The sequence below is a fragment of the Hesperophylax consimilis genome, chromosome 27, assembly GCF_061612785.1.
Source record: "Hesperophylax consimilis isolate HC1 chromosome 27, BYU_Hcon_1.0, whole genome shotgun sequence".
Taxonomy (NCBI): Eukaryota; Metazoa; Arthropoda; class Insecta; order Trichoptera; family Limnephilidae; genus Hesperophylax; species Hesperophylax consimilis.
In genome coordinates, this window is record NC_142862.1 from 25,121,600 (window position 1) to 25,148,751 (window position 27,152).

The window sequence follows — 27,152 nt, forward strand, 5'->3', positions numbered from 1 at the left end:
TATATCTGCGTAAAAAGTATTTTCTCGGCACTTCAAACTCGGATATTCGAAATAAATTTGAAAAAATACGACATTCCAGTGAAAATCGATTCAGATTTACAAAATAATAATACTAATTAGGACGATGTATAACCCCGTAAAAATACATTTTTCGGCGTTTTACCGCCACGGCTGACTTTTAGATGCAGATTTACGAAATATTGTGATTTTTTTTCGCAAAAATCAAATTTTTTCGAATTACATGAACAAATTTTCGTGCGCGGACAAAAATAAATTTCGAATTACGAATTAACGAATTTCGAATTAAAAAACCATTTTGTATGAAAAAAATTTTTTGCGGAAATTTTTTTGGCGAAAATTTCGAATTACTTGGTTTTTCGAATTATCGGGGTTCGAATTAACGGGGTTTTACTGTATGTAACGAGTTATTCATAACCTTTCAAGTTTTTTTTCATTTTTGGTATATGTTCAGAAATATTCCTTTTATTTGGATTTTATTACAAAGCGAAAATATATTCAAATTCTGACAAAATATGTCTGAAGGGTTAAATGGATTGGTAGGTTATGTGTGTACTCACGATGCACATCTTGAAGGCATGCTCCTCGCGCAACAGACGCTCTGCGCGGCGTTGGTGCGCGGCCATAGCGGCAGCAGAGGGGTTGGGGCCCGAGCGGTGGCGCTCCTGCACGTGCAATTCTACGCAACGGGTCGCCACGCGTTCCTGTACGCACTGCTGGAGCTGCGAGCAAATACAAAACACATATATTAGTCAGGATCAAATGTTTGACACAGCAATTTGAGAACTCTACTACCTACAACCGTTGACACAATATAGTTTTAGCAGAGCGAATGGATAGACGAGTGGATGGCGGAGGTAATTGATGATATCCTTGGAAGACATGAGATCAAGTGAAGTGGATCATCGAGAACTGAGTCAGGTCATCTAAAGGGTCATCGGTACAGAAGAGAATTCTTCGAGCCTCTGTTTATCTCTTCAAAGACGAATCTATTTCAACTCGAGGTTACATTCACAACCAAAACAATGCAAATTAACTATAATTCACTCCAATAGAATGGTTTTAAGTTTTCAGACGCTTGAGCAGCACGACACAAAACACCACCAAAATGCTCATTTTTTTCAAAATGATGTCAAATCTTTAATTTCTGTTGAACATTAAGCAAGAATCATAGTCCTTGAATCTTTTTCGAAAGGTACGGGGTTGACTTTAATGCTATCAATATTTAGCTAATGCCAATATGGAGCGCTTCCCTTGTTCATTTCCCTGTGGGCATCAGAAATCTAGTGACTGTTTACACTACACTCTCAAATATCACAGGAGGTTAAAATTATGAACAGTAATTAATTAGGTATGAAAGGATTTTTTATAATTTTCCTGTGTGCAACAGGAATCCTATCTATCATCATTTAGTAATATCTCAAATTGTTCATGGCAACAAGACACCTTATATTTTCTACCCATAAGATAGAATAGAACAGCAGCACATATAAATTCAAACTGTCCAGAGTCGGATGGCTGTAACTCACCTGTCGGACGGCGTAGGAGACGATCTTGTCGAGAGTGAAGGCCACAAAGGCATGTATACCAAACATCTCCCGGAGGCCGTCCTCGTAGGCTGAAGCTTCCATATTGCCGTCCAGCACCGAGCGCACCATCTCTAACAGTGCCGAGTAGTACTGTGACACAGCCAGCGAGTCTGCAGGGAAGGTAGAAAACGTTACAATGAGAATTTAGAACACTAAAATCCTTTTTAATGTGGATAAAACGGCATATCAAAATACACTCGACAATAATGCCAATTGGACTAATTTGAAAAGAATGATTAAATCAAATAAAAAAAAAATTACAATATGAACCAGATTTGGCAAGAATGACAAAATAAATCAGATTTGGCCAGAAGGGACAAAATGAACCAGATTTGGCAAGAATGACAAAATGCACTTAGATTTGTCAAAAAAAGAGAAACTTAATAACAAAATTAACCACATTTGGCAAGAAAAATTGGATATGAATGAATGTAATACAACTCACTGTCTGGTTTGAGACGCAGCGCCGTGGCAGTGGCGGGCTTGCGCAGCTTTGCGTCACCAGCCTCCTCGCGCGCCAGCCGCTCCGCCAGCGCCTTCATCTGCGACAGGCGCTGGCACAGCACCGAGTGCAGGCGAAGGAACACGTACCAGTGGCTGCTGCCCATGAACACCACCGGTTGCATCGAGGACATGGCCCACTGTACAATAAATAAAACACAATGTTAAACATCCACCACAACAAACCTATTTATGTTACAACAGACTTAACGTAAGATCTTTTTATAAAAAATTGTCTCGACAGTACATTTAAAATTCCCAAGTTGAAAAAAGCAGGACTTACAACGGCAACGACAACATTCTCTTTTCAAAAATTAAGCCATACAATATTCCCACCATTTGGACAGAGCAGTGTCTATCTTATTATGAATATTGAAGTCTCTGTATTTTAAACTAATTAAACTGTAATAAGTGTGGGAAACGTACGGGGTTGACGTTAATGCTATCAATGTTTAGCCATTGCCAATACGGAGCGCTTCCCTTGTTAATTTCCCTGTGGGCATCAAGAGTACTGGTCACTGATTCAGACCAGGATCTTCAAAATCACAGGGAATCCAAGAATGATCATTTTACTCCCTTCCCCTCTCTTACTATGCATAACTACAATGATAGAATGATGCAAATGGAGACATATTTTAGCTGAACTGTACAGTTTTTAAATAAGTAATATGTTTGTAGATTGGCACCTTATCCCTGGGCAGTAAGGAGGGGAGGGCGGCGATGGTGATGTCGGTGGCAGGAGTGGTGTCCATGGGCTCCACCTTGACCCTCCCAGAGCAGCTGTCCGAGGAGCCTTCTCTCCGCCGGCCCGCCTTCACACTGGTGGCGCTGCTCTCTGATGACTTTGACCAGGGGACAGCATCTACAGAAAAGGACATTGGTCAATTAATAAAACATATTCAATTTTTAGCATTCATTTAGCAATGGGTGTGTACGTTTTTTTTTTAACATAATTGTTTTAATTAATTCCACACCTGCAATCTTCATGGAATGTCTTTTTGAGAATAGGAAGGAGCGAACCTTGGTCGTGTACAAGAATGACAAAATAGACCAGATATGGCAAGAGAATGACAAAATAGACTAGATTGGGCAAGAATGACAAAATAGACCAGATTTGTCAAGAGAATGACAAAATGAACCAGATTTGACAAGAATGACAAACAGACCAGATTTGGTAAGAATAAAAAAAAAATTAACCAGATTTGACACGAATGACAAAATGAACTAGACCCAGCATTCTTGGAAATTATGACATAAAAATGTGCTACTAAATGTGAACTGGTGTAAAAGGGCTCAATGACGCTATTTTCTGGGAGCATCTTCCGTTGAAATAATGAAAATAACATAAAACAACTGCAGAATTCTCACATGAAAAGTGCTTACTTTAAGGATTACAATCAGTATGTTGGATTGAGGAAATTGTTGATTGAAGATTTGGCTTACCTTTATTGTCAAGATCTTCGGCACTGTTGTTCCTGGTGGTTTTGAGGTTTTCCTTGTTCTCCCGGTTAGAAAGCTTCTCTGATCTCCTTGTGGCCTTCTCCGCCGGACCGGTATTGCTATCGGACTCCGAGGATACCTGCGGACAAAACAACATAACGCATAAGAATCCGTCATCACTTTGCCTCACACATTTTTCAATCACGCCGTTCTCGACCTTTGAAGCAAAAGGTGCTTAGAAGCAGATCTCTTGCTGTGCATGCCGGAATTTGAACCCGCAACCTCCGGATTCGTAGTGAAGAGCCTCAACCCTTGACCACGGAGACTGGCGTACATTGGTGGCTTGCCACATTGCACTCACCTCTCAAATGCGTTTAATTCCAAACGACTCGGTTACAAGTTATTAGTCGAACTATGGTAATTATGTGTGAATGAAAATTGGGGTTACCTCTCTTTCCTGCTTGACGTTGATTTTGCTGTCATTGATGGGCTTGACGTCAGGAGCACCAGACTCGTCACGCTCCTCTGAGCCACGCATAGGCTTTCCGTCCTCCCCGCCCGACAGGGGACTGTCCAGGGCCACGTCCAGCTCCTTGTCATCTGTTATAAATAGTAAAGGAATTATCATTAAGGAATAACAATCAACAATTCAACGCAGAAGAATAATAAATGTGGGAAACGTACGGGGTTGACGTTAATGCTATCAATGTTTAGCCATTGCCAATACGGAGCGCTTCCCTTATTCATTTCCCTGTGGGCATCAAGAGGACTGGCCACTAAGTTAGACCAAGCTCTTCAAAATCACAGGGAATCTCAAAATTGACAATATAGTACCCTTTTAAAGCCTTACTAATAAATGTGTTTTAAATTTGAAGCAGCTCATGAAAAGTAGTTTACTGTACATAAATTTTTTTGGTTGGTATGGTTGTTTTTCAATTGTGTAAAATTTAAAACACGTTTATTGGTAAGGCCCTTAGGGTTCAATTACAGATCTCAACTGCCCTAATGATAGATACTGCGTAACACCCCAAAAATGAATCACGATTGGCCGTGAAAATCTCAAATCATATCCAGGTAGATGATTATTCATCCTCCATGTGAAAGAACCTTTGAATAAATTTTTGCTACTATCAGCGTTCGTGCCCAGACTTTAGGAATGTTATTGCTTACCATCATCTCTCTCGTCGTCGCTGAGCGGCACACGGGGGCGCGAGAACAGGTCAGGCAGGAAGTGCTTGAGCAGCTGCTTGATGCGCTGCTTCTCCTGCTTCTGCACGGCTGTCTGGCGTCGCACGTGGTGGATCAACAATTCTGTGGCGTCGGCCAGGATGGAGCTGCCGTCGGCCCCCCTGCCGAGACGGGCGCACAGCTGGGCACCCGAGGCTGATACGGGGGCAGACACGTTGGACGCTTGCTGGTCGCGTCTCTGCAACAATTACAATCATAAAATATAAGTTAGATTGTCCACATTATCTGTATTTATAGGTTAGGCTTGATGCTCTCTTGGGGGTGGAGAATCATATGATGTAGCGAACAGCTCCAAGGATAAGGCTTTTTGGTGAGATTTGGCCGATGATATCGACATTAGTCATGGGAAAAATGTGGGAAACGTACGGGGTTGACGTTAATGCTATCAATGTTTAGCCATTGCCAATACGGAGCGCTTCCCTTATTTATTTCCCTGTGTGCATCAAGAATCCTAACCATTAAGGTTTACTAGTCTCTCAAATTTCACAGGGGAGTCTTTAAAAATTAAATTGCTTCATGTACGGCTAGCTTTACACTTGTAAGTTTTTTCGTAAATTTACGAAAAAACTTACAAGTCTAAAGCTAGCCTAACATTAAGTTTGGTGGTTATAATTACCTCTTCGAATAGTGTCTCGATTTCGTTGATGAGGCTCTTGGAGCGCAAAGACTTGAGATCGTTCTGTTTGAAGTTAATTCCCTGGTGGTCGAGGGATTTGAGGTAATACTTTTCATTTTGTTCTCTCCATTGCTTGTTGAAGCCCTGCAAACAAACCAAACACACATATTCAACATAAAATACCAGCATATCTTCAACAAAAAAGGAAAAAACCATAAGGATTCATTTAGTTTTAGATGGTATTGTTGTTACCTTTTGTGCTTCCCGCCATTCCTCTTCCTTGGCTTTAAGCCTCCTTAGGACAACGGGCACAGCAATGCAGGGGTTCTTTTTCAACCCGGCAATTATGTCAGGTGCCTGTAGTAAACACAAAAGGAAAATTGTTAAAAATGGTCTAACTAAATAGCGTTCAATAATAACATTCTAGAATTTTTTTTTTTTAATACCACGTAAAATTAATATAATTGACCAAACCAAAGTTTGGTGGCTTTTGACTAGATTATGGACTAGTTTGAACTAGAGAAGATACGTTATGACTGCAACATATATTTGGCAAATTTGAAAGCTAAAATATGTTATATAAACAATAAAATCTCTACATAGTATAAAACAAAGTCGCTTTCCGCGTCTGTCTGTTTGTGTGCTTAGTTCTTTTAAACTACGCAACGGATTTTGGTAGGGTTTTCACTATCATTTAGAGAATTTCTTCCCAAAGGTTTATATAAATAATACATGCATATTATATTTATAGAAAGTGAGAAGAGTCGATATTTTGTAATCAAGTCGTAAAAAAATATTTTCAGGTGCTTACATTGCTAACACTGGCTAAACCTTATGAGATACATCAAAATGATTTACTGTGGAAATTTATATGTCTATCTCCTAAGGAAAAACCCCCAGCAACGCCAGGTATAAGTCAGCTAGTGTGTTATATAAATATTAAAAGATGTTAAATAAACATTAAAATATGTTATATAAACATTAAAACATGTTTTATAAACATTGAAATACAATTTTAATGTTTATTTAATGTAAATTTCTAAACTTATCTATCCACGGATTAATATTAAAAAAAATAAAATAAATTTATTTCTCCAACATTCAAATTTAGAAACCTCAAAACTTGCGCATGTGTGTTAGTGACTTTTGCCTGAACGAAGACTTTATTCATGTTAATACATACATAGCTGGTTGTGCGGGGATCGAACCCATAACCTCCTGGCATAAAGTCAAGTACATCATGGACCATCAATTTATTTGCAGGTAGAGAGCACTTTACACATGGTGCTTTTATACTACTGGTTGAGAGATAGTGCAGAGATGAAGGGCATATTTGGAAATGAAGATGGGATGCCATGTAATGAGGAATGGAAGGAAATGTAGAAATAAAGTTGGGTTGGGATGGTGAAATATGTTTGTGAGCATCATCTACATACAACCTTCTCGCCGTATATCCGCTTGAGCGCACGCTGGTGGATGGTTGGGCTGGTGCCTCCGAGCTGGTCGTCCATGTGGAACTTGGCCGCCTCCTCGGAGCTCATGCGCAGCAGCTTCTTCTGTACAGCCTCCAGCGCCAGGATGGTGGAGCCGTTGGTCTCAATCACCACATCCAACTAGTAACAAACAAATCATAAATTTAGTCACAATTACTAAATTGTCACAGCATTTGAATAGTGAAATAACTTTGGCCGATTAGGTTAGATTGTCGCGTCACTTGGGCGTCGCGATTCAATCCTTTGCTGAATAAATAATGCAACATTTTCAACTCGAAATTGTGGTAGAATTCAAGAACATATTGATTGGTTGTTTGTTATTCGGGAATATTGGTAATTAATTTTCTTTAATCTACATATAAAAAGTTTTGTAAAACTGTGGGAAACGTACGGGGTCGACGTGAATGCTATCAATATTTAGCTATTGCCAATACGGAGCGCTTCTTTTGTTCATTTCAATGGGGGTATCAGAAATCAAGTGATTGTTAACTACTAAATATCACAGGGGACATTATTTAGTCCAGTGGTAGGACGCTCGGCTAGCAGTCTGGAAGATAAGAGTTGGAAATTCCATTTCAAAAGGTGGGATTATGACTTGTGCATACCTCGAAGCGTTCATCCTCGCAGCGGTAAATGTACTCTTCATACTGCGTCTTACGGCTGGTGACGAAGGTGGAGTCCTCAGCCCAGGTGGGGAAGCTGACCCACGAGTCATTGAGCACCTCACGGCAGAGGGCGGTGCGGCCTGAACAGCGGCGAGCCGCCGATTCAGCCGAACCGCGTGGCAGGGCACAGTACGAGGTGCCCAGGCGTTTGCAGGTGGTCAGATCTACAGAAAAACACCAATCAATATTTTGAAATTCACAAAGATACTGATCAGGAGTTTGAAAATTTGTGAAGCCCGAAAGTTGTTTATAATAAGAATATAAGAATTACATATAATACAAGAATTTTAAGATACCTTTGAAGTTAACCTCAGCTCAGTCGATCAAGCAAATACGCGTGACACAAAGACAAATATTTTAATTTGTTTTGAATCAAATACTTTAAATTAATGACAAAGATTATTGCAAAATAATTTACCCGGAAAGCAGTTAATAATGTCTTTGAAGTATTTATTTACCGATATAGATAATGCAAGAGTTTGATAATTGCATTTCAAGTTAGTAATGCGTTTGAAATTGACAATGCAGAGTTCAATTTAAATAGAAGATATAATTTTTTTATTGGAACGCCTTTTTTAAATTACTTTTCAAGGTTAAACCCATCAATGTAATATATCATTGAAGAAGATAATACTAATAAATCTCAACAAAACATGAAATAGAACAAGACAGAAAAATAAAAAGATAACGGTCTTAACTGGGAATCGAACCCAAATTAAATATTCATTTAGACATTGAAGAGTCAATAGGTATTCCGTAAAAATAAAAATCAGATAACTGTTTATCCAAGACACTATATAGGTTTCAAACATATTCTTTAGAACTTTGAACCATTCAAAAAAAATAGGGGAATAATCAGTTAGTTAAAAGATGTTAATTCTGTATTTGAAATACGAGATTGATTTGATTATGTATAATAATTAGGTCCCAATAATAGAGAGGTTAAAGACGTTGTCCGGTGAGAAAGGGATCCTGGGTTCGATTCCCAGTTTACAAAGTTATCTTTTTTATTTTTCTGTGTCTTGTTCTGTTTCGTTTAGATTTATTAGTATTATCATCTTCTTCAATGTAAAATATTAAATAAACAGTTGATGATGCTTTTCAAAACCTTGAGAACAAGCAAGTACACTTGAAGTGAAACACAAAACAAATGTTGTTTTATTATTTAGTAGGGTGACTTACCAACTTCCATAGCGGCGTCTCCCTGAGGTCTGTCCTGCCTCAGCTGGGCCCCGAGCCCCCCCAGGGTGTCCATGTCCCCCGTGTAGCGCTCCACACCAGCTTGGTACAAGCCAGAGTTGTAACCTGCAGACAAAACAACACATTTGTTCAATACTATTCAATTAATAATCTTCCAAAACTAAATTTTATTATAAATTTGATATAATAAATGTGGGAAACGTACGGGGTTGACGTTAATGCTATCAATGTTTAGCCATTGCCAATACGGAGCGCTTCCCTTGTTAATTTCCCTGTGTGCATCAAGAATCCTAACCATTTGGTTTATTAGTCTCTCAAATTTCACAGGGTATAAATAAAACAACCTCTTGGAACAAGGATCTATCCGACTGACAATGTGATGCAACAATGAACTCAAAAGTAGGTCTCTTCAGAGGCCCTTATAGTGTGACATTGCTGTGTCAGATGGAACAACCTTGGTGTTCCAAGAGGTTTTAGCGGTGTTTGATGACAATATCTGAATATTTATTTATTTCTTGGATAATTTGTATAGCGCAGCTTTTGTGGGACTGCACCTCAGGGCCAGGTACTTCCCACCTTCATCTTCCCCATCCCCACCCCACTACCTTTATGCGGTACACATAATAACAATATTTCAAAAGAATTGTTGAGGCCAAATCACACATACATAGTGATGATGACACATTATAGATTTTTAATTTACTTTCATTCAAAAACATATCTGTTCTTTTAAATTTTTTTATTATTTACGATTGTTTTGTTATACCCTACATTGTTATGCACTCTTTCTTACTTCTTTAAAATCACTACAAAAAGGTAAATTTTTGTTATGTTTTAAAATAATATGTTTTGAATGTTTTACCTTGCGTTAGTAGAGGAGCATTAGTGTAGTGCTGTGGTCCATTGGAGAGTGCGCCCTGGCCGGGCGGGGAGGCAGCAGGGGGCGAGGCGGGAGCCCCGCACGGGGGCCCCAGAAACTCCTGCAGCCATCGCTGGAGCTCCGGGTGGCGGCTGAAGAAGGGGGCCGACACAGACAGCAGCTCGCTCTTAGAGATTACTTCGTTGTTGAAGAGCATGAGGCACCTGGGGAAAGGAAATTTTTATTTATTTAAACATGCGACATTTAGATGCAAGATGTGTTATATAGATATAATCCACATAATCAAGCACCATCATGATATACATAAAAAAGAATCATTATTTTAATAAAACTGTGGGAAACGTACGGGGTTGACGTTAATGCTATCAATATTTAGCCATTGCCAATACGGAGCGCTTCCCTTTATTAATTTTCCTGTGTGCATCAAGAATCCTAACCATTTGGTTTACTAGTCTCTCAAATTTCACAGGGGATGGAAGAAAAATATTATAAACAAGCAGCTATTACAAAATGAACTAACCTTAGGAAGTTGTCATAGACTTCTTGGCTCCGCACAGCCTTGTGGACGCGGTCGAAAAAGCCAAATTCCGCCAGCGTTCCGTAGCGCGCGGCTTCAGCGTGACTCACATCACGGGGAGCATACAGTTTGTGCTTCTTGGTTGGTGGAGGACCCACTGAACCTAGGAAATAACATCAATTTTATTCACATGAAAATAATTTAATATGTGGCGTATTTCAAACGACGAGCCACCAGGTAATATTTAATCATATGTATCTTACCTAGCTGATTGTTGGAAAAACTCGGTGACCTCTTGAGATGGTGCGTGGAGGAACTGAGTCCCGAAGAGGGATGGTGAGAAGAAGTGGAATGCTTTGGATGATGGTTGGTCGATATCTGATGGAAGAAATAATTACAAATTAGCACTAATTGCTGCTACACAATACCTTAGCAAATTCATTTTAGTTTTTTATATCTTCGGTACTGCAAACAATTTATTTTTTTAACAATATTATGAATGTGGGAAACGTACGGGGTTGACGTTAATGCTATCAATGTTTAGCCATTGCCAATACGGAGCGCTTCCCTTATTAATTTCCCTGTGTGCATCAAGAATCCCAACCATTGAGGTTTATTAGTCTCTCAAATTTCACAGGATATCCCAAAAATATACTCCATTCATACACAAAGTTTTGCGTGACAAAACACAATAATTTTAAGGAAAAAATAAATGAAATTTAAAAACAAAGAAAAAAAAAAAGAAGAAAAGTCGTCAGATTTTTTATACTAAAGATATGGAAAGATGCTTTTTCGGGGCAATCTATCCCCCAATGTGTTTTAGTGATACTTCATGAATCAGATAATATGCTATGTACGGGGATAGCAGTCACTGGATGACACAATGTGTGCGACAGCGGCGCTTATCAGGTTAAAAGTTTCATTATATTATTAGATATTCAGCGAATGACAGTTTGTTGTTACCTGGCTCGCAGGTGGCTGATCCAACTGCCTCGGGGGTACAGCCAGTACCGGTGGGGCGGAGCTCTGATACCCCACTGGGGAGGTGGGGCGCGCCGATACAGTGTGGTAGGACTCCGTCTCCATCATCATGGATTCTATGCCACTGGAACGCTGCTAAAGAGACACAAAAGGGTGTTATAGAGTGAGATTTGAAGAAATTCATTTAAATATATTATTGGGATGATTTTGAATTAATTATAATTAGTTTGTGTGACAAGCAAAGTGATATGACAAACATGAATTGTGTTAGTTGTGAAATTAAACTGTGGGAAACGTACGGGGTTGACGTTAATGCTATCAATGTTTAGCCATTGCCAATACGGAGCGCTTCCCTTATCTATTTCCCTGTGTGCATCAAGAATCCTAACCATTAAGGTTTACTAGTCTCTCAAATTTCACAGGGGAGAATTTAATTGAATAAATTAAACTTTTTAAATCTTGATAATTAACTCAATAGTGTAGGTAAGATTTATTTATAGTGAGTATTGGTAACTTTAGGGTTTTGAAGCGATAGAATATCTGTAGGTAAATAGGTCAGGGTATGTGTAAAGGTGAGTGAGTGTATTCTTAAGGATAGGGTATGTGCAAGGTTAGGGTATGTGTAAAGTTAGGGTATTTGTAAAGTTAGGGTATGTGGAAAGTGAGGGTAATTGTAAAGTTAGGGTATGTTAAAGTGAGGGTAATTGTAAAGTTAGGGTATGTGAAAAGTGAGGGTATTTGTAAAGTTACTGTATGTGGAAAGTTAGGGTATTTGTAAAGTTAGGGTATTTGTAAAGTTAGGGTATGTTTAACGTTAGGGAATGCTTAAAGTTAGGATATGTGTAAATTTGGGGTAGGGGGCAAAATAGGGTCATTGTGAGGTGGTTTGTTAAGTTAAGTTACCTGCATAGCCTGTGACGCCGCCCTCGGCCGGATGGGTTCCTGCGAGGGCCGCACGGCATCCAGCGCCGCGGTGGCCGACTTGATGGCCGCGCCGCCCATCCCTCCGCCACTGCCGCCCGTGGCATCCGGCAGGAACTGACCAAACTCTGCCAGAAGGTCGTCCTGGTTCTCAAACAGCTTAGCCACCTGGAAGAATGGATGATTTTATAAAAATGGAAAGGAAGAACATGTTTCTTGATCCTTCTTTGCTTAAATTTCAAATAAAGTTTGTAGTGTAAGAGACAGAGTCCATGCTAAATGGACTAGAGCCAAAAGGTACTAAGTCAATGGCGACATCGGTTTCCATTCAAATCTACATGGAAGTCATTTCTAGTGTGTGTTATCTAGTCAGTGGTGAAAGCTAACACCTTATTGACCACATCTTATATATATAGTCATTCTGATTATCTTAAAAATGATTTTTATTGCGAAATTGAAATGTACTGCTAAACAATATTTAGCCATTGTCAATACGGAGCGCTTCCCTTGTTCATCAATCATTATGTAAGGATTTAGGTTTACCTGAGCGTAGACTTCTTGTTCTGTCTGCTGTTTGACTTGCGGCTCTTTGAGCTCCTTCTGTCCGCGCTGATAGGCGTGCAGAATCTCCAGAAATCTCTTGTACTTCTCTGGCTGCCTGTTGAAGCGATTCTATAGGAGAAAAACACTATAAAATTAGAAACCACTCTTCGGCATATGTTTATTTAAGTGCAGCAGTAAGAAGACTCACACCTATAAACCCAAGCTATATTTCAACATGGCTCATTTTCCAAGAAAACGCTTGTTCATTTATTTATATCATACGCTTGTGTTAACCATAAAAACTTTAACACAACCCTAACCCATCATGTTTTGACGTGGAGGATGTGCTTTAGTGAAACTTCATGGATCACATATGTAATATCCGCATACGGATATAGCCGCCAAGGAATCACATATGTGACAGCCGAAGTGTATAATATCAAGGAAGGAAGGACGTTCTCACCTTGATCTTGTTGACGTACTCGATGGCGTGATTGAACTCGACAGGTTGCTGCTGCGCGCTGTGAGTGGGTGGCGCTTCCAGCTGCTGGTGCGCCTGCGAGATGTGGTGCAGCGTATTGGTGGGTTGCTGGGCGGGCTGCTGGGGTGGCAGGGGGGCTGGTGCAGCAGGCGGGGCAGTCGCCTGGGACGGAACGGGGGCCAGGGAGGCAAAGGGGGCCGCGGGGGAGGGCGCAGGGATGGTGGGGGAGGGAGAGGGGGATGGGAGTGACTGAGGGATGGTGTGGACGATGGAACCTCCGGTTGATCTGAGAACAAAGATGACAAATTTTAAATCATTTTTTTGATTAAATTTAAAAAATTAATGGCGCTGAGATCTTTTACAAGTTTTTAAATGGCAACACCAAGATAGCTCATAGGAAAATGAATGTAATTTTTAAAATAGCGTAATGGGGATGACAGATACACTATACGCATCATGGCTTGGCCTATTTCAGCATATCACTCACAATACAATCCTAATGGGAATGTATGGCAAGCGATATGCTAAAATAGGTCAAGCTACGAGAATATAGTGCCCTTATGGCCTTGGTCTGTCACAATAATCTAATTGTATATTTTAACTTTAGGGTCAATCCGCACCAAATCATCCAGGCCATGTCACCCACCATCTCAGATTTTGATGAAACTTTAAATTTTTAATCCTTCCATATAGATAAGAAAATATACCAAATTTTACCTTCCTACCTCAACTCGTTTTTTTTTATGGGCAGTTGAAGTTTGGGCAAAATAAGCGTTTTTACATATTCCGAGCACTCCGGAAGAGCTTGTACCTTCAATGAAAAAAAATTGTATCTTTGTCATTTATAGTGCAAATGCAATGAAAATTTTCAATATTATCAAGAAAACTATGCTGATTGCAGAAAAAAATAAATAAACCCTTTACATTTATCTACTTGACTTTAAAAAATTACCAAAAGTAATTTTTTAAGTAATTTTTGGGACGGAAAAGGTACTTTACAAAAAAGCAATATCTCGGGAAGGTACAGTGTTAATGAAGTAATTTTTTTTTTTATTCATATCTACAAATAGCATAGAATCACATACAAAAATAAAATTCATGGCATTTTACTTGCTTCAATAAATAAAATCCATTTTAAACTTTTTTCAAACTTTTTGTAATTTTTTTTTTATTCTTATCTACAATAAACATAGTACAACCTAAAAAAATAAAACTCCTGGTATTTTGTGTGCTTCACAGTGTAGAAACGTTTTTAAAATAAGAAATCTTTATCATACAGAATTGTTCTAGGTTTTTTTAAATCTAGATACAAAAATAAATAAAATCCATTTTAAACTTTTTTCAAACTTTTTGTGATTTTTTTTATATCTATTTTTAGTTTGTAATTGGGCAAGTTATAGTTTAGGTATATAGCTAGTAATATAGGTTGAATGAATGGACTAATATCAAAGAAACAGTCCTAGAGACAAGTCACTACATGGAAATGATGTATCTGCAACAAGAACAAGACAGAACATGAAAATTACTATCTGCCTCATCACTAAGTTTGCAGGATACTACATGCTTTGTTTCCTCTGACATGCTTAGTTCTGAGTCAGCTTCAAAGCAGTGATCATCTATATAAATACAGTAGTTGTTTCATGTTATGGTGTACGTTGTTAAAATGTCTCTAATCGAAACAAGTTTAGTTAAATGTAGTGTGGGACAACATAATGGTACTGAATGTCACAAAAAAAGTTATACGTCAGAGAAATTAACGAGTGTGGATTTGTTAAGTGAATTTGAAAAAAAGCTTATTCAACAAAGAAGTTTTGTATCTACAGACTTGGTTTTCAACATTTGTGAGCACCACAGAATATTTAACTTAAATAAATATGAAACATTTCAAAAAGCTTGTTTTGACCCGTTCCAAAGCCACAAAAGGAAAATTACAAAAACTTTAAGAACAGTATCAATCAAGTTTATGCATCCTTTTGGCCCAGCTCCATCCTTTTACTGGCCACATCAAAAAGAAGATATTTGTTTTGTTCCACTACAAAATATTTTTAATATCGTTGACCCTCCCACAACAAAAGGTTCAGGAAGAGCTTACTACTTTCTTGAAAAAGACGTTCATCATGCTGATCAAAAGTTCAACCATCTTATGGGTCAGATCAAGAATAAAAGTAAAAAATGAACTTGAACATTTATTTGTAAACAATATTATTGTAATGTACTTTCATTTAACCTAATCCTACATTGCCCGTTTTATTTTTATTGTATTTGTTTTTTAAAGAGTTAACTTTGTATTGAAAAGAGTTAAAAAGTTGATCTTGTTATAAAATATTGCTATGGTGTATGCATTCAGGGTAAGGAACAAGGTACATTATTTTGTTGGTGCCTTAAGCTTACATTGCAAGCTTACCAGCATGTTGTAAAGGACCGAATAAGTTTGACTTTTTTTATTTGCAAATACAGTATCTAGATTTTAAAAAACTTGGAACAATTCTGTATGATTAAGATTTCTCATTTTAAAAACGTTTCTACACTGTGAAGCACACAAAATACCAGGAGTTTTATTTTTTTAGGTTGTACTATGTTTATTGTAGATAAGAATAAAAAAAAAATTACAAAAAGTTTGAAAAAAGTTTAAAATGGATTTTATTTATTGAAGCAAGTAAAATGCCATGAATTTTATTTTTGTATGTGATTCTATGCTATTTGTAGATATGAATAAAAAAAAAATTACTTCATTAACACTGTACCTTCCCGAGATATTGCTTTTTTGTAAAGTACCTTTTCCGTCCCAAAAATTACTTAAAAAATTACTTTTGGTAATTTTTTAAAGTCAAGTAGATAAATGAAGACCCCAAGGCAAGAAGTTGTTAACTTACATTTTCGTAAAAAATGAGTTAGAATGCTCTCTAAACTAATTCGCATACGCTCTTTCCAATGAACACCATGCCAGAGCTTAAAAACGTCAAGAACATGCTTAAATCAATGTGATGAACATGTTAACTACGTGTTTCTGTGACATTAAGTTGATAAAATCAGGGCAAGAACTTGTTAACTACTAAGTTAGCAAGTTCTTGCCGTAATTCTGTAATTAACAACTTCTTCCCATCTACATTGGTTTAGATTTCTATGGTTAACATGTTATTCACTCACTTTAACGTTTACTTTGGTGGTTTTAAAAAGTTTTGCAGTGGGTGTTTTTTTATTTAAAAATCATCGAAAATGAGTTCCAGAGGTGAAAAAATGGTGAAGATGTGTCAAAAGATGATCAGGGAATCAGGTAAGCTGTATAAAACATTATTGTTCATCTTAATTTATCCTTAAAGTAGTTTTAAAATGGGTGAATCATTTTTGTTTTGGTGTTTTTCTGTCTAAAAGTCAACAATTTTTTTATTGTAATGCTTATTAATTTGTTTCAGGAAGTGTTCAAGAGTCCACTAATTTAGTACAACCTGAGAAGCATTTAGAAATACCCCAAAATAATGTAATTTTAATGGATGGTAAATGCAAAAAAAATGTTTTACTCTGTGACTCTGAATATTCTTTTATGTTTTCTTATGTTTTAAATTCCTTCATTAATGCTTTACAATATTTCGTTTCAGAAAGTGTTCAAGACTCTTTGACTGGTGTTGAGTTTGGGATATTATTAGGAATATCTCAATATGATGTCATGTTAATGGTAGGTAAACTTAAACATACTTTATTGTGACACTTAATTCTTTTGAACATTGAACTAAAAATGATTATTTTATTGTACTTTGTATTTTCAGAAGATAATCAGAGTAGTCTAGAGTATATCGCTACTACCACTGGTACAGGAGATATAATTTTGGAATACGTACAACAAGATGAGATACTCAATACTTTAAATCAAACTGGTGAGTTTGATTTAAAGTATTGAGTAAATTGTACCTCGCATCCGATTTGTCAATCCCAAAACTGTATGAGCTCTATAATATGTTTTGTGGAGAAAAAGAGTATGCCCCTCTTTCGTTGAATCGTTACACTAGAATCTTTACAGAGGATTTCAACTTGTCGTTTGGTGTGCCTAAGACAGACACTTGTGGGACTTGCGTTAGCAAAAAATCTGACCAAATTCATGTAAATATGTACAAAGCTGCATTTGAAATGCAAAAACATGATAAGAAAAAGGCATCTGAATGTGATGAAACTTGTTTCATCACATTTGATTTGGAAAAGACGCTACCTCTCCCAAAGATATCCACAAAGTGGCTTTCTATTTAAGAAAACTGTGGCTCTATAATTTGGGATTACATTGTGTGACAAAGGAGTTAAATAGGTCATATTTCCATGTTTGGAGTGAAAACGAAGGGGGCAGAGGGAGCGAGGAAATTGCCAGTTGTTTAATGGCCTTTGTCAACACCATGCAACTTCAGAGCAACAAGTCTCACCTTATTGCGAGGAGTGACTCTTGTGCCGGTCAAAATATAATTTATTATGTTTTGGAAATATTTAATTCTAGCAAAAAAATTCAAAATAATTGACCATAAATTTCCTGAGGTTGGTCACTCATATATGGACTCTGATAGAGATTTTGCATTGGTAGAAAAAAAATTAATAGATGCCAGTCCATTCAATCAGTGGACCAATATGTAAATTTAATGATGTCGGCTAACACAAAAAATATACCCATCGTGACAATGATGGCTGATAAGTTTGTTAATATTAAAGAATTAGGGCAGCAATTGAACTTTATACACAATACAAAAAACACTATCGGAAAAAAGGTTAACTTTCAAAAAGGAATTCGCTGGATAAGAGTGGAGGAATTCGGGATTTATAAATATCGCGAATCACTCTCCGAAGAAGAGCCTTGGAAAGAAGTGGATCTTAAAAAAAGGTGTGAAACATTATCTTCCCCGCCAATGCTGTCATCAAAAGTGAGAGATAACAAAGAAATCGATGCGGCCAAATGGAATGATATCCAAAAATTGTTACCATACCTGGATGAGGTTTTTCGTGGATTGATAGACTTAAGTCTCAAAAAAAAATTGACACATGCTCTGCTACCTTTTCTTTTCAATAATAATTATTATTTAGTTACTTTATATAAAAAAAATGTTTAATTTGTTTGATTAAATAAAACAACAAGAATTTAACATGTTCTTGCCTTTCAATTCTGTATCTTCCTCACCTATCCCTGAAGATGGCATGAACATGTTAACTACATTTTTTTGTAGAAAACATGTTTATTTTAACTTTTAGACTGCAAAACTACTTAATATTACTAGATGTAATGTAAATTTGGTTTGTTTACTACACCATGAAGGATTAGTACATTGTATATGACATTCAAATAAAAAATTATAAGGCAAAACGCAAAAGTCTAAATATCTCAGAATGCCTTCAATGTAAGTTAACAACTTCTTGCCTTGGGGTCTTCAAATGTAAAGGGTTTATTTATTTTTTTCTGCAATCAGCATAGTTTTCTTGATAATATTGAAAATTTTCATTGCATTTGCACTATAAATGACAAAGATACAATTTTTTTTCATTGAAGGTACAAGCTCTTCCGGAGTGCTCGGAATATGTAAAAACGCTTATTTTGCCCAAACTTCAACTGCCCATAAAAAAAAACGAGTTGAGGTAGGAAGGTAAAATTTGGTATATTTTCTTATCTATATGGAAGGATTAAAAATTTAAAGTTTCATCAAAATCTGAGATGGTGGGTGACAAATCCAAAATTTTCTGGATGATTTGGTGCGGATTGACCCTTTAACCAGAGTTCAGAAATTGGTGGTACTTTTTGAAAGGCGTTGAATTTCATGACCAATGTGCATGAAGTTATAATCGTTTAAAATTTGGCATAAATATACAAAAAGCAGTGGTACCAGTGTTTTCAACAGTTCATTTATAAACATCTTTCAAGTTGGAAAAGAGCTTCCTTACTCGAAATTCTTCTTAACAACATCAATGTTGTTTGTTGCAGTAAATCACTTACCACATTCCACTACGTATTAGTTAATTCATTCATCGGAAAAACTTGCTTGGTGTTGCCATAGTAATAATTTTGTTTTAGTTCCATTTGATTAAATATCTAGAATATTTGGCCGCATTGTACACATACTTATGATGGTAAAGTTAATGTAAAAGTGAGTGGAGCATAAATAATAGAAACAGAGGGAGACAGACGACTGAGCTACTGCCACACTATATGGACAATCAAAGCGGCTATGCAATGAAAGTTATGTAGGTAGAAATATAGGCAGGGAACTGCTGTGCATGCGATTTGCACGGAGGAATGAAATTGGCGACATGTATTGTGCGCACAGGCAACACTTTATCCTCACTCACTCCTTTGTTTTCATTATCTATGGAGCGGAGCGACCATATTGGACGCTTTCCCCGCATTAGTTGAAGTGTTTATATCAGAAAAGATTTTGAATATACCTAGTACTAGGAAAGGTGTGAAGTGATTATTGAATCATGACGATTTTAATATAAAATATGTATTGTGGGAAACGTACGGGGTTGACGTTAATGCTATCAATGTTTAGCTATTGCCAATACGGAGCGCTTCCCTTGTTTATTTCCCTGTGTGCATCAAGAATCCTAACCATTAAGGTTTATTAGTCACTCAAATTTCACAGGGGAGAGTCGATTCGTAAATATAAATATTTTTTAATAAAACTCAACAAATGAATGCTACTAAAAATAAAGGGTAATTTTTTTTTTTAAACTTAAATGAATATTTAGAAGCTCCATCACTCATCGACAGAAATAGCACACTGAAAATAGAAAAAAAATTCACCAGTGAGCTCTGGTCACTATTTATGTTGATTTTCACTCACCCTGGTAGGATCTGCACCAGATGGTGTTGAGAATGGGGTTGCTGTGAGGGCACGGTGGGGGGCCCCACGAGCAGGCCTGTGGCCCCCGAGCCCAACACGGCCTGACTCCCTGGTGTGAAAAAATCTAGAGTTAGTCAGGGGGAAGAAATGGATTATAACAGTGTTTAAAATTTTATCATAATATTGCGTACAGGTAGAAAGAAGGGCAGACGATTGGTAAAGCTAACAGCCAAAGACACCTTATAAGAGTTTCAATGCAGTTGCTTTTGTGTCTAAAAGAGTCTAAAAGAAAAACCATGACCAAATAACTCATCAAAATGGCAAATCAGCACACCTTTAAAAAGTGATGAACTACATTAAGTAGGTTAAGTTTAGATGTTAATTTTTTTAATCACTTTTAATGACTTTATATCACTATTTAAATGTGTGTTGAATTGTCGTGGAATCACGAAAAACAACAGTAAATATGTGGAAAGATAAAAAATAAAACAAATAATTTCATGCAATTTTTTTGTAGAAACCTAAGGATTTAAACAATTCATCAAAAATCAACGTTCATTTTCGGGTTCTGTGAAAGTCTTATTCAATTTCTGTTATTATATCATTATGGGCTACTTGCTTGACAGAACTGAAATAATAACAAAACTTGAAAAAATCTTTCACAGAAATTAAAAATTCGAAGAATTGTTCAAATTCTCTGAAACAACACGGCCTTAGTAATTTTTGAGAGATTTGAAATATTTATAGCATTCACAAGACATCAAAAAAACAGGAAGTTCAAATAAAAATTGTTACAAGGTAATTTTATTAATACTACAAAATATTTATTATCTTCTCTCTCTCTCCAAATATCTTCACTTTATCATACTTACATCTTATAATATTTCTTCCAAGATTCACACACATTCCCCTTACGCCTTGTCATAAATAGGTACAAACTTGTCAGCGACAATTCTCCCAACTAGTCAAATAAATAATCTCTCTTCTCAGTTGTCAGATTCAGTATTCAGTTGCACAGAGACAATTAATCCCTTGCCGTGCTGCCCCTCCTGTTAAACACTTTCTTATAACTTACAAGAGACATTTTCCACTTTTATCAAACAAAGATCTCTCTTTAGAGATATTACATATAGATACAATCTCAACATTCTTTCCATTTGTATGAGACATCCTTCACCCTTGCACGTTTTCACGCCACTTTATAAACTACAACTAGACTATGTGGTAATTAATCCTAATAAGTATAGAAAGGTATGTGTACATTTATGATACAAACCAGCGTGGGAGACATTATTGTGGCCCCCCTGGTGCTGGAGCGCAGAGTTGGGGGACGGCATTGACACCGATACTTGGTATGCATAACCCTGTTGACAAAATAACTTAAGGTTAGCAATGTGATTACAGACCATAAAGGTGGCAACTGACTTTTGCATATCCGACTGAAGAGGAGAAAGGGTCTCTCCCTCGACCGTTCTTTCCAATCCAGCTCGCCACGCAGGACCTGGACAAGGACAAACCTCACCCTTCGAACCCGGTCACCTCTGCTAAGCCAGTAAACGCAGCGAACCACTCGGGGTGACCTATGGCAGAGGAGTTGATTATCCAGTGAATGTTTCCCGGGGCCGCGGTACCCATACCCGCCGCCCAAATGAATTATGTGGAAAACATAACTGTGGGATAAATTGCACATTTTTTTTAATTTCAGTTAAGCGAAAAGACAACTTTTTAAACATGAAAACTTATTATGTGTGATCCTTATAATAGGGTCTCATTCTTGAATCATTTTTTAAAGAGTTGTAAAACTGTGGGAAACGTACGGGGTTGACGTTAATGCTATCAATGTTTAGCCATTGCCAATACGGAGCGCTTCCCTTTATTAATTTCCCTGTGTGCATCAAGAATCCTAACCATTTGGTTTACTAGTCTCTCAAATTTCACAGGGGATGGAAGAAAATAATCTATTATCACATCAGTAGTAAAATATGATACATTTGATTCTTACCTGATCATTTGCTTGAACTTCTATTTTGTAGCCGGGCGGCAGGAAGGTGTTGAATCCCACAATGAGCTCGGGGTGGCCCTTGAAGAGGTTGGACACTCGGGCAATGACCCCCGGAGTGTCGATGCTGCAACAATAAGGAGAAATTAGTATTTGTTGAATCCGTCACAGCACCAACTTTGGAAGTGTTCAAATATACAGAATTGGAGAGTGGGAGATATGGAGCCCAAAACCATCAAGAATTTATTCAAAATTTTGATTTGCGGCCAACTTTACTGGAATGCATCAGCCATAAGCGGGGAATATTCCCAGAAACTGTCAATAAATTAAAATTGGAACAGCTTCAAAAACTCTGGAATGCCATTTATTACTGAATGCAGATTGTGACTCATCATGGAATTTTCTACGCAATAATGCTGGCAAAAATAATGGGTATTGAATAAACCACACGATTGGAGTTTATTGAATGTGGGAAGAACCACAACATTCCAGCTTTAGATTCTAATGAACATAAGATGAACTACAAAGCTCTAAAATATAGTAGTGTGAACCACAAGCTCTAGAATATTCTGGGAGAGCCACACAACTCTGGATCCCAGTGGATGTTGGATGAACCACACAGGAATGTTTCCATGTTATTTCATCAAAATGACAATTAAACGAACCTTTAAAAAGTGATATAGTCATTAAAAGTGATGAAACAAAAACTAGGTTAAATAGTTACTTATGTAACCTAGTTTTTGTTGCATCACTTTTCATGACTGTAGGTGTGTTGAACTGTCATTTTGATGAGATACCCGGTCACCCACAGGAAAATATTTTGATAATTTAATATATGGGAGGAACCAATTTGGGAACATAGTGTGAACCAGGCTCTGAAATATAGGGGTGTGTACCACACAGCTCTGGAATGTACTGGTGAGAGCCACACTGCTCTGGATCCCAGTGGATGTGGGATGGACCACACAGGAAAATATTTTGATAAATATAATGTATGGGGGAACTTTAGAATATAATAAACATAGTGTGAACCAGGCGGCTCTGATTTCGCAGTGGAATGGAACCAGACGGTTGTGACTTCTAATGTTCTGTTCCACATTTCCATTCACCCACAGTTCTGGATTCTAATGAATGTGTGATGAATGTCGGTGGTTTGGAGCCCGCACCAGGTGAAGTATTCCCTCATGTTGGAGAAAGATTTCTCTTCTTGAGGGAGTATGGCTACTACCCGTGGTCTATCCTACTGACTTTCTCTTGGGTATGCTCGGAATGAGCACATTGCTTCACACATCTTCAGACTGAATCGTGGATGGTTCAAAAACTATCATTTCTATGTTACCGATGGTTACCTCAGCAACTAACAGCATAGATTGCTTTATCTCGCGGCCTGCAGAACTAACTTGCAAATGGTAATACCAGTGGGGAAAGCTATCTTGTTGTCAAATAGAATCACTTTGGATATTGATATATTTAACATCAATGAAGTAGAATTTCAACAACAAACTTTGTTGCTGCTGATGCTTTTACATATTTGTTTGTTCAAGTTCTGTATCTTTGAAAATGATCTGAAATTGTAGTTTGCAATGATTTTAAAATGATCTAATAAGTAGTGAATGTGGAATATGACTCACCTCTGGCTTTTGAACTCCTTCATGATGTCAAGGAAGTCATTGTAGACTTGCGGCTGGTTGTTGAACTTGTATTTGACCTGGTCCAGGTAGGACAGGGCATCCTCCACCTTCAGGCGCTGGAACTGTGCCCCGCCCCCGGCACCCAGGGGGCCCACGGCCACTTGCACTCCCGGGGACTGGCTGCCCAACACACCCTGATAAAAAAACATAATATTAGAACTACAGTAATAAATTAACACTTCTCTAATATTATTGCTCCAAACTGATCAAAAATATGTTCCAGTCAAAATTGAGTTGATAGAAAAATTGTTAAAATAAAATATTGTAAACTATATACTATTTGAGATTTTCACGGCCAAAAGGATTATAGTGATTTATTTTTAGGGTATTATGTTGACTTGCGCTACCTCCTTCTTCAGTCAAGAATAACTGTAATGCGGACAGCATTACAGTGTCCATCATCAGGGCAGATGTGTCATATGGCAGATACATCTGCCCTGACAATGGACATTGTAAGGCTGTCCGAAATGTTGGCTAAAGGTAGTGAAACATGGCATGATACCCCAAAAATAAATCGCTTGTAAACTAGCCTATCTCAACCCATATACCTTAGTGAGACAGCCACAGTAAAAAAAACCGTACTTATATAGATTGAAAACCCTACTTATATAGATTGTAAACCCTACTTATATAGATTGAAAACCCTACTTATATAGATTGTAAACCCTACTTATATAGATTGTAAACCCTACTTATATAGATTGTAAACCCTACTTATATAGATTGTAAACCCTACTTATATAGATTGTAAACCCTACTTATATAGATTGTAAACCCTACTTATATAGATTGTAAACCCTACTTATATAGATTGTAAACCCTACTTATATAGATTGTAAACCCTACTTATATAGATTGTAAACCCTACTTATATAGATTGTAAACCCTACTTATATAGATTGTAAACCCTACTTATATAGATTGTAAACCCTACTTATATAGATTGTAAACCCTACTGTACGGGACGGCACTGTAGTCGCCGGCCGCACAGACGATATAGTGGGAGTGGCCGGCTGGCCGCTTCGACGCCTTGGAAGGGAAGGTCGGGAAAAAGTAGGGAGAATGTTGAAAAAATGGAAAAAATGGGGAAAAATTATGAAAGGGAAAAATGGGGAAAATGTTGGGGAAAAATGGGGAAAAATGGGAAAAAATATAGGGAAGGGAGAAATGGGGAAAATGTGGGAGAAAGGTATAAGGCAGGGGGGAGGAAGGTAGGGGGGAACCTGCGCCCTGACTAGGGACGCTTCGACTATTGTGACAGTTTCTTCTTGATGAACACCAGGGGCCGCACCAGGGTAGGCGGCAGGGTGCGCACCAGGGGCCGCACCAGGGTAGGCGGCAGGGTGCGCACCAGGGGCTGCGCCAGGGTGCTCGCCAGGATGCGCAGCAGCGGGCGCAGCAGGGGGCCCGCCAGGGTAGGCGGCAGGGTGCGCACCAGGGGGCGCACCAGGGTAGGCGGCAGGGTGCGCACTAGGGGCCGCACCAGGGTAGGCGGCAGGGTGCGCACCAGGGGCCGCACCAGGGTAGGCGGCAGGATGCGCACCAGGGGCCGCACTAGGGTAGGCGGCAGGGTGCGCACCAGGGGCCGCACCAGGGTAGGCGACAGGGTGCGCACCAGGGTAGGCGGCAGGATGCGCACCAGGGGCCGCACCAGGGTAGGCGGCAGGGTGCGCACCAGGGGCCGCACCAGGGTAGGCGGCAGGATGCGCACCAGGGGCCGCACCAGGGTAGGCGCCCAGGTGGGTGCCAGGGGGGTCCGCCCCTGGCAGGTACTGCGTCGCGGTGGGGAGGGCTGCGAGCAGCACAGCGAGCTGCCTGCTCATTGTCCGGTTCGCCTTCCGGAGCTGCCTGACCGTGTCCTCTGTTGTGATTGAATCCTCCTCTGCATCGGAGGACGGTGCGCTGTCAGGGCCGGCAAAGTGAGTGTCAGCAGGGCTGGCAGCGCGTGGGGCGGCAGGTCCGGCAGGGTCAGGGCCGGCAGGGCCGGCAGGGTGAGGGCCGGCAGGGCCGGCGGGGTGAGGGCCTGTCACCAGCTCCACGTCGGGTTGTGAATCTGGGGTGGAGGCTGAAGCCTCGCGGCCACTCCGCAGGGACGGCATCTTGGGACGTCACTGGAAGGCGTGAAGGAGTGAAGGCGTGAAGAGGCGATCCGGCTCGAAGGACCATGTACGGGACGGCACTGTAGTCGCCGGCCGCACAGACGATATAGTGGGAGTGGCCGGCTGGCCGCTTCGACGCCTTGGAAGGGAAGGTCGGGAAAAAGTAGGGAGAATGTTGAAAAAAAATGGAAAAAATGGGGAAAAATATGGGGAAAAGGAAAAATGGGGAAAAGTGTGGTTAAAAATGGGGAAAAATCAGGATAGGGAAAATTGGGGAAAAATGTGGGAAAAGTGGGGAAAAATATAGGGAAAAGGGAGAAATGGGGAAAATGTGGGAGAAAGGTATAAGGCAGGGGGAAGGAAGGTAGGGGGGAACCTGCGCCCTGACTAGGGACGCTTCGACTATTGTGAAAATGTTTTCTTCTTGATGAGCACCAGGGAGCCGGGTGAAAGAAGAAGGCCAGGTTGCAGTGAAGGTCCAGGGCAGGAGAGGCTTGAAGAAGGCAGTCAGGGCAGTCCAGGAGAGATGTTGATGATCCGATCGTTGCTGGCTCTCTGCCGAATTGCACAAGTTTTCCGCCTTTTAAAGGACCAACGGGCCTAGCTCTCCCTTTGTTAGCGACAAATTCCGAGAATTATTTTTGGGTTCCCGGAATTTGTCACAGGAGAGAGCGCCGCTGTTGCGTAACTTGGAAGGGGACGATTTTGACTAGGTCCTGACTGTTCTTCAAACCACTTTGCCCGGATCATTTTTATTCAATTACATTTTGTGAGTTTGCACATATTACAGAGAGAAAATATATTTTACAAGGCAGCTTTGCACAATATTTAATTTTGTGCAAACGGCAAGTTTTGTAAAGGAAACTGCGTTTGCACAATTTCAAACTTTCATGCAAAATTAAAGGGAGTTGGTATTTAAAAGGGGAAGATTTGCACAATATTCAATTTTGTGCAAACGGCAAGTTTTGTAAAGGAAACCGCGTCTGCACAATTTCAAATTTCATGCAAATCTTCCATGTTTTGTACAGATTTAATATAAGAAGGTATTTGGGGGGTCAAGCCTTTGTTTTTTGTCTATAATGATGACTGCTTGACCCCGTGGTTTTATTTATTGATCAGTTTTTCATATAAGATTTACAGTTTTACACAAGTGCAGATAAGATTACAGATTTTTATAGAGAGAATTTTGTTGCCTAAATTCGAATATGCGCAGAGGTGAGTTTGTAAAGGAACTGCCTCTGCGTAAATTCAGATTTATTAAAATTAATTTAAGTCGGTGGAGGTACGTCCGGTACACCTACTTATATAGATTGTAAACCCTACTTATATAGATTGTAAACCCTACTTATATAGATTGTAAACCCTACTTATATAGATTGTAAACCCTACTTATATAGATTGTAAACCCTACTTATATAGATTGTAAACCCTACTTACATAGATTGTAAACCCTACTTATATAGA

General features: G+C 38.8%; 1 protein-coding gene across 16 annotated transcripts in view; it reads right to left on the reverse strand.

Moving 5' to 3' along the window:
• The window catches only part of Sin3A (SIN3 transcription regulator family member A), an 81,683-nt gene that overhangs the window by 10,450 nt on the left and 44,081 nt on the right, over positions 1-27,152 (reverse strand). For 11 of the 16 annotated variants that reach the window (XM_089647918.1, XM_089647917.1, XM_089647916.1 and 8 more), the window contains 23 exons: positions 23,530-23,723; positions 21,902-22,025; positions 21,161-21,263; positions 19,900-20,023; positions 13,076-13,379; positions 12,613-12,741; positions 12,052-12,237; positions 11,131-11,283; positions 10,431-10,545; positions 10,171-10,330; positions 9,633-9,853; positions 8,753-8,875; positions 7,511-7,734; positions 6,849-7,025; positions 5,665-5,769; positions 5,413-5,556; positions 4,719-4,974; positions 3,997-4,148; positions 3,552-3,687; positions 2,795-2,970; positions 2,053-2,248; positions 1,548-1,717; positions 579-740 (listed from right to left, as the gene is read on the reverse strand). In XM_089647918.1, coding sequence (XP_089504044.1) covers positions 579-740; positions 1,548-1,717; positions 2,053-2,248; positions 2,795-2,970; positions 3,552-3,687; positions 3,997-4,148; positions 4,719-4,974; positions 5,413-5,556; positions 5,665-5,769; positions 6,849-7,025; positions 7,511-7,734; positions 8,753-8,875; positions 9,633-9,853; positions 10,171-10,330; positions 10,431-10,545; positions 11,131-11,283; positions 12,052-12,237; positions 12,613-12,741; positions 13,076-13,379; positions 19,900-20,023; positions 21,161-21,263; positions 21,902-22,025; positions 23,530-23,723 — 3,834 coding nt within the window. The remainder of the gene's footprint in view (positions 1-578; positions 741-1,547; positions 1,718-2,052; positions 2,249-2,794; positions 2,971-3,551; positions 3,688-3,996; positions 4,149-4,718; positions 4,975-5,412; positions 5,557-5,664; positions 5,770-6,848; positions 7,026-7,510; positions 7,735-8,752; positions 8,876-9,632; positions 9,854-10,170; positions 10,331-10,430; positions 10,546-11,130; positions 11,284-12,051; positions 12,238-12,612; positions 12,742-13,075; positions 13,380-19,899; positions 20,024-21,160; positions 21,264-21,901; positions 22,026-23,529; positions 23,724-27,152) is intronic. The other 5 variants (XM_089647930.1, XM_089647923.1, XM_089647924.1 and 2 more) reach the window with 4 other exon arrangements.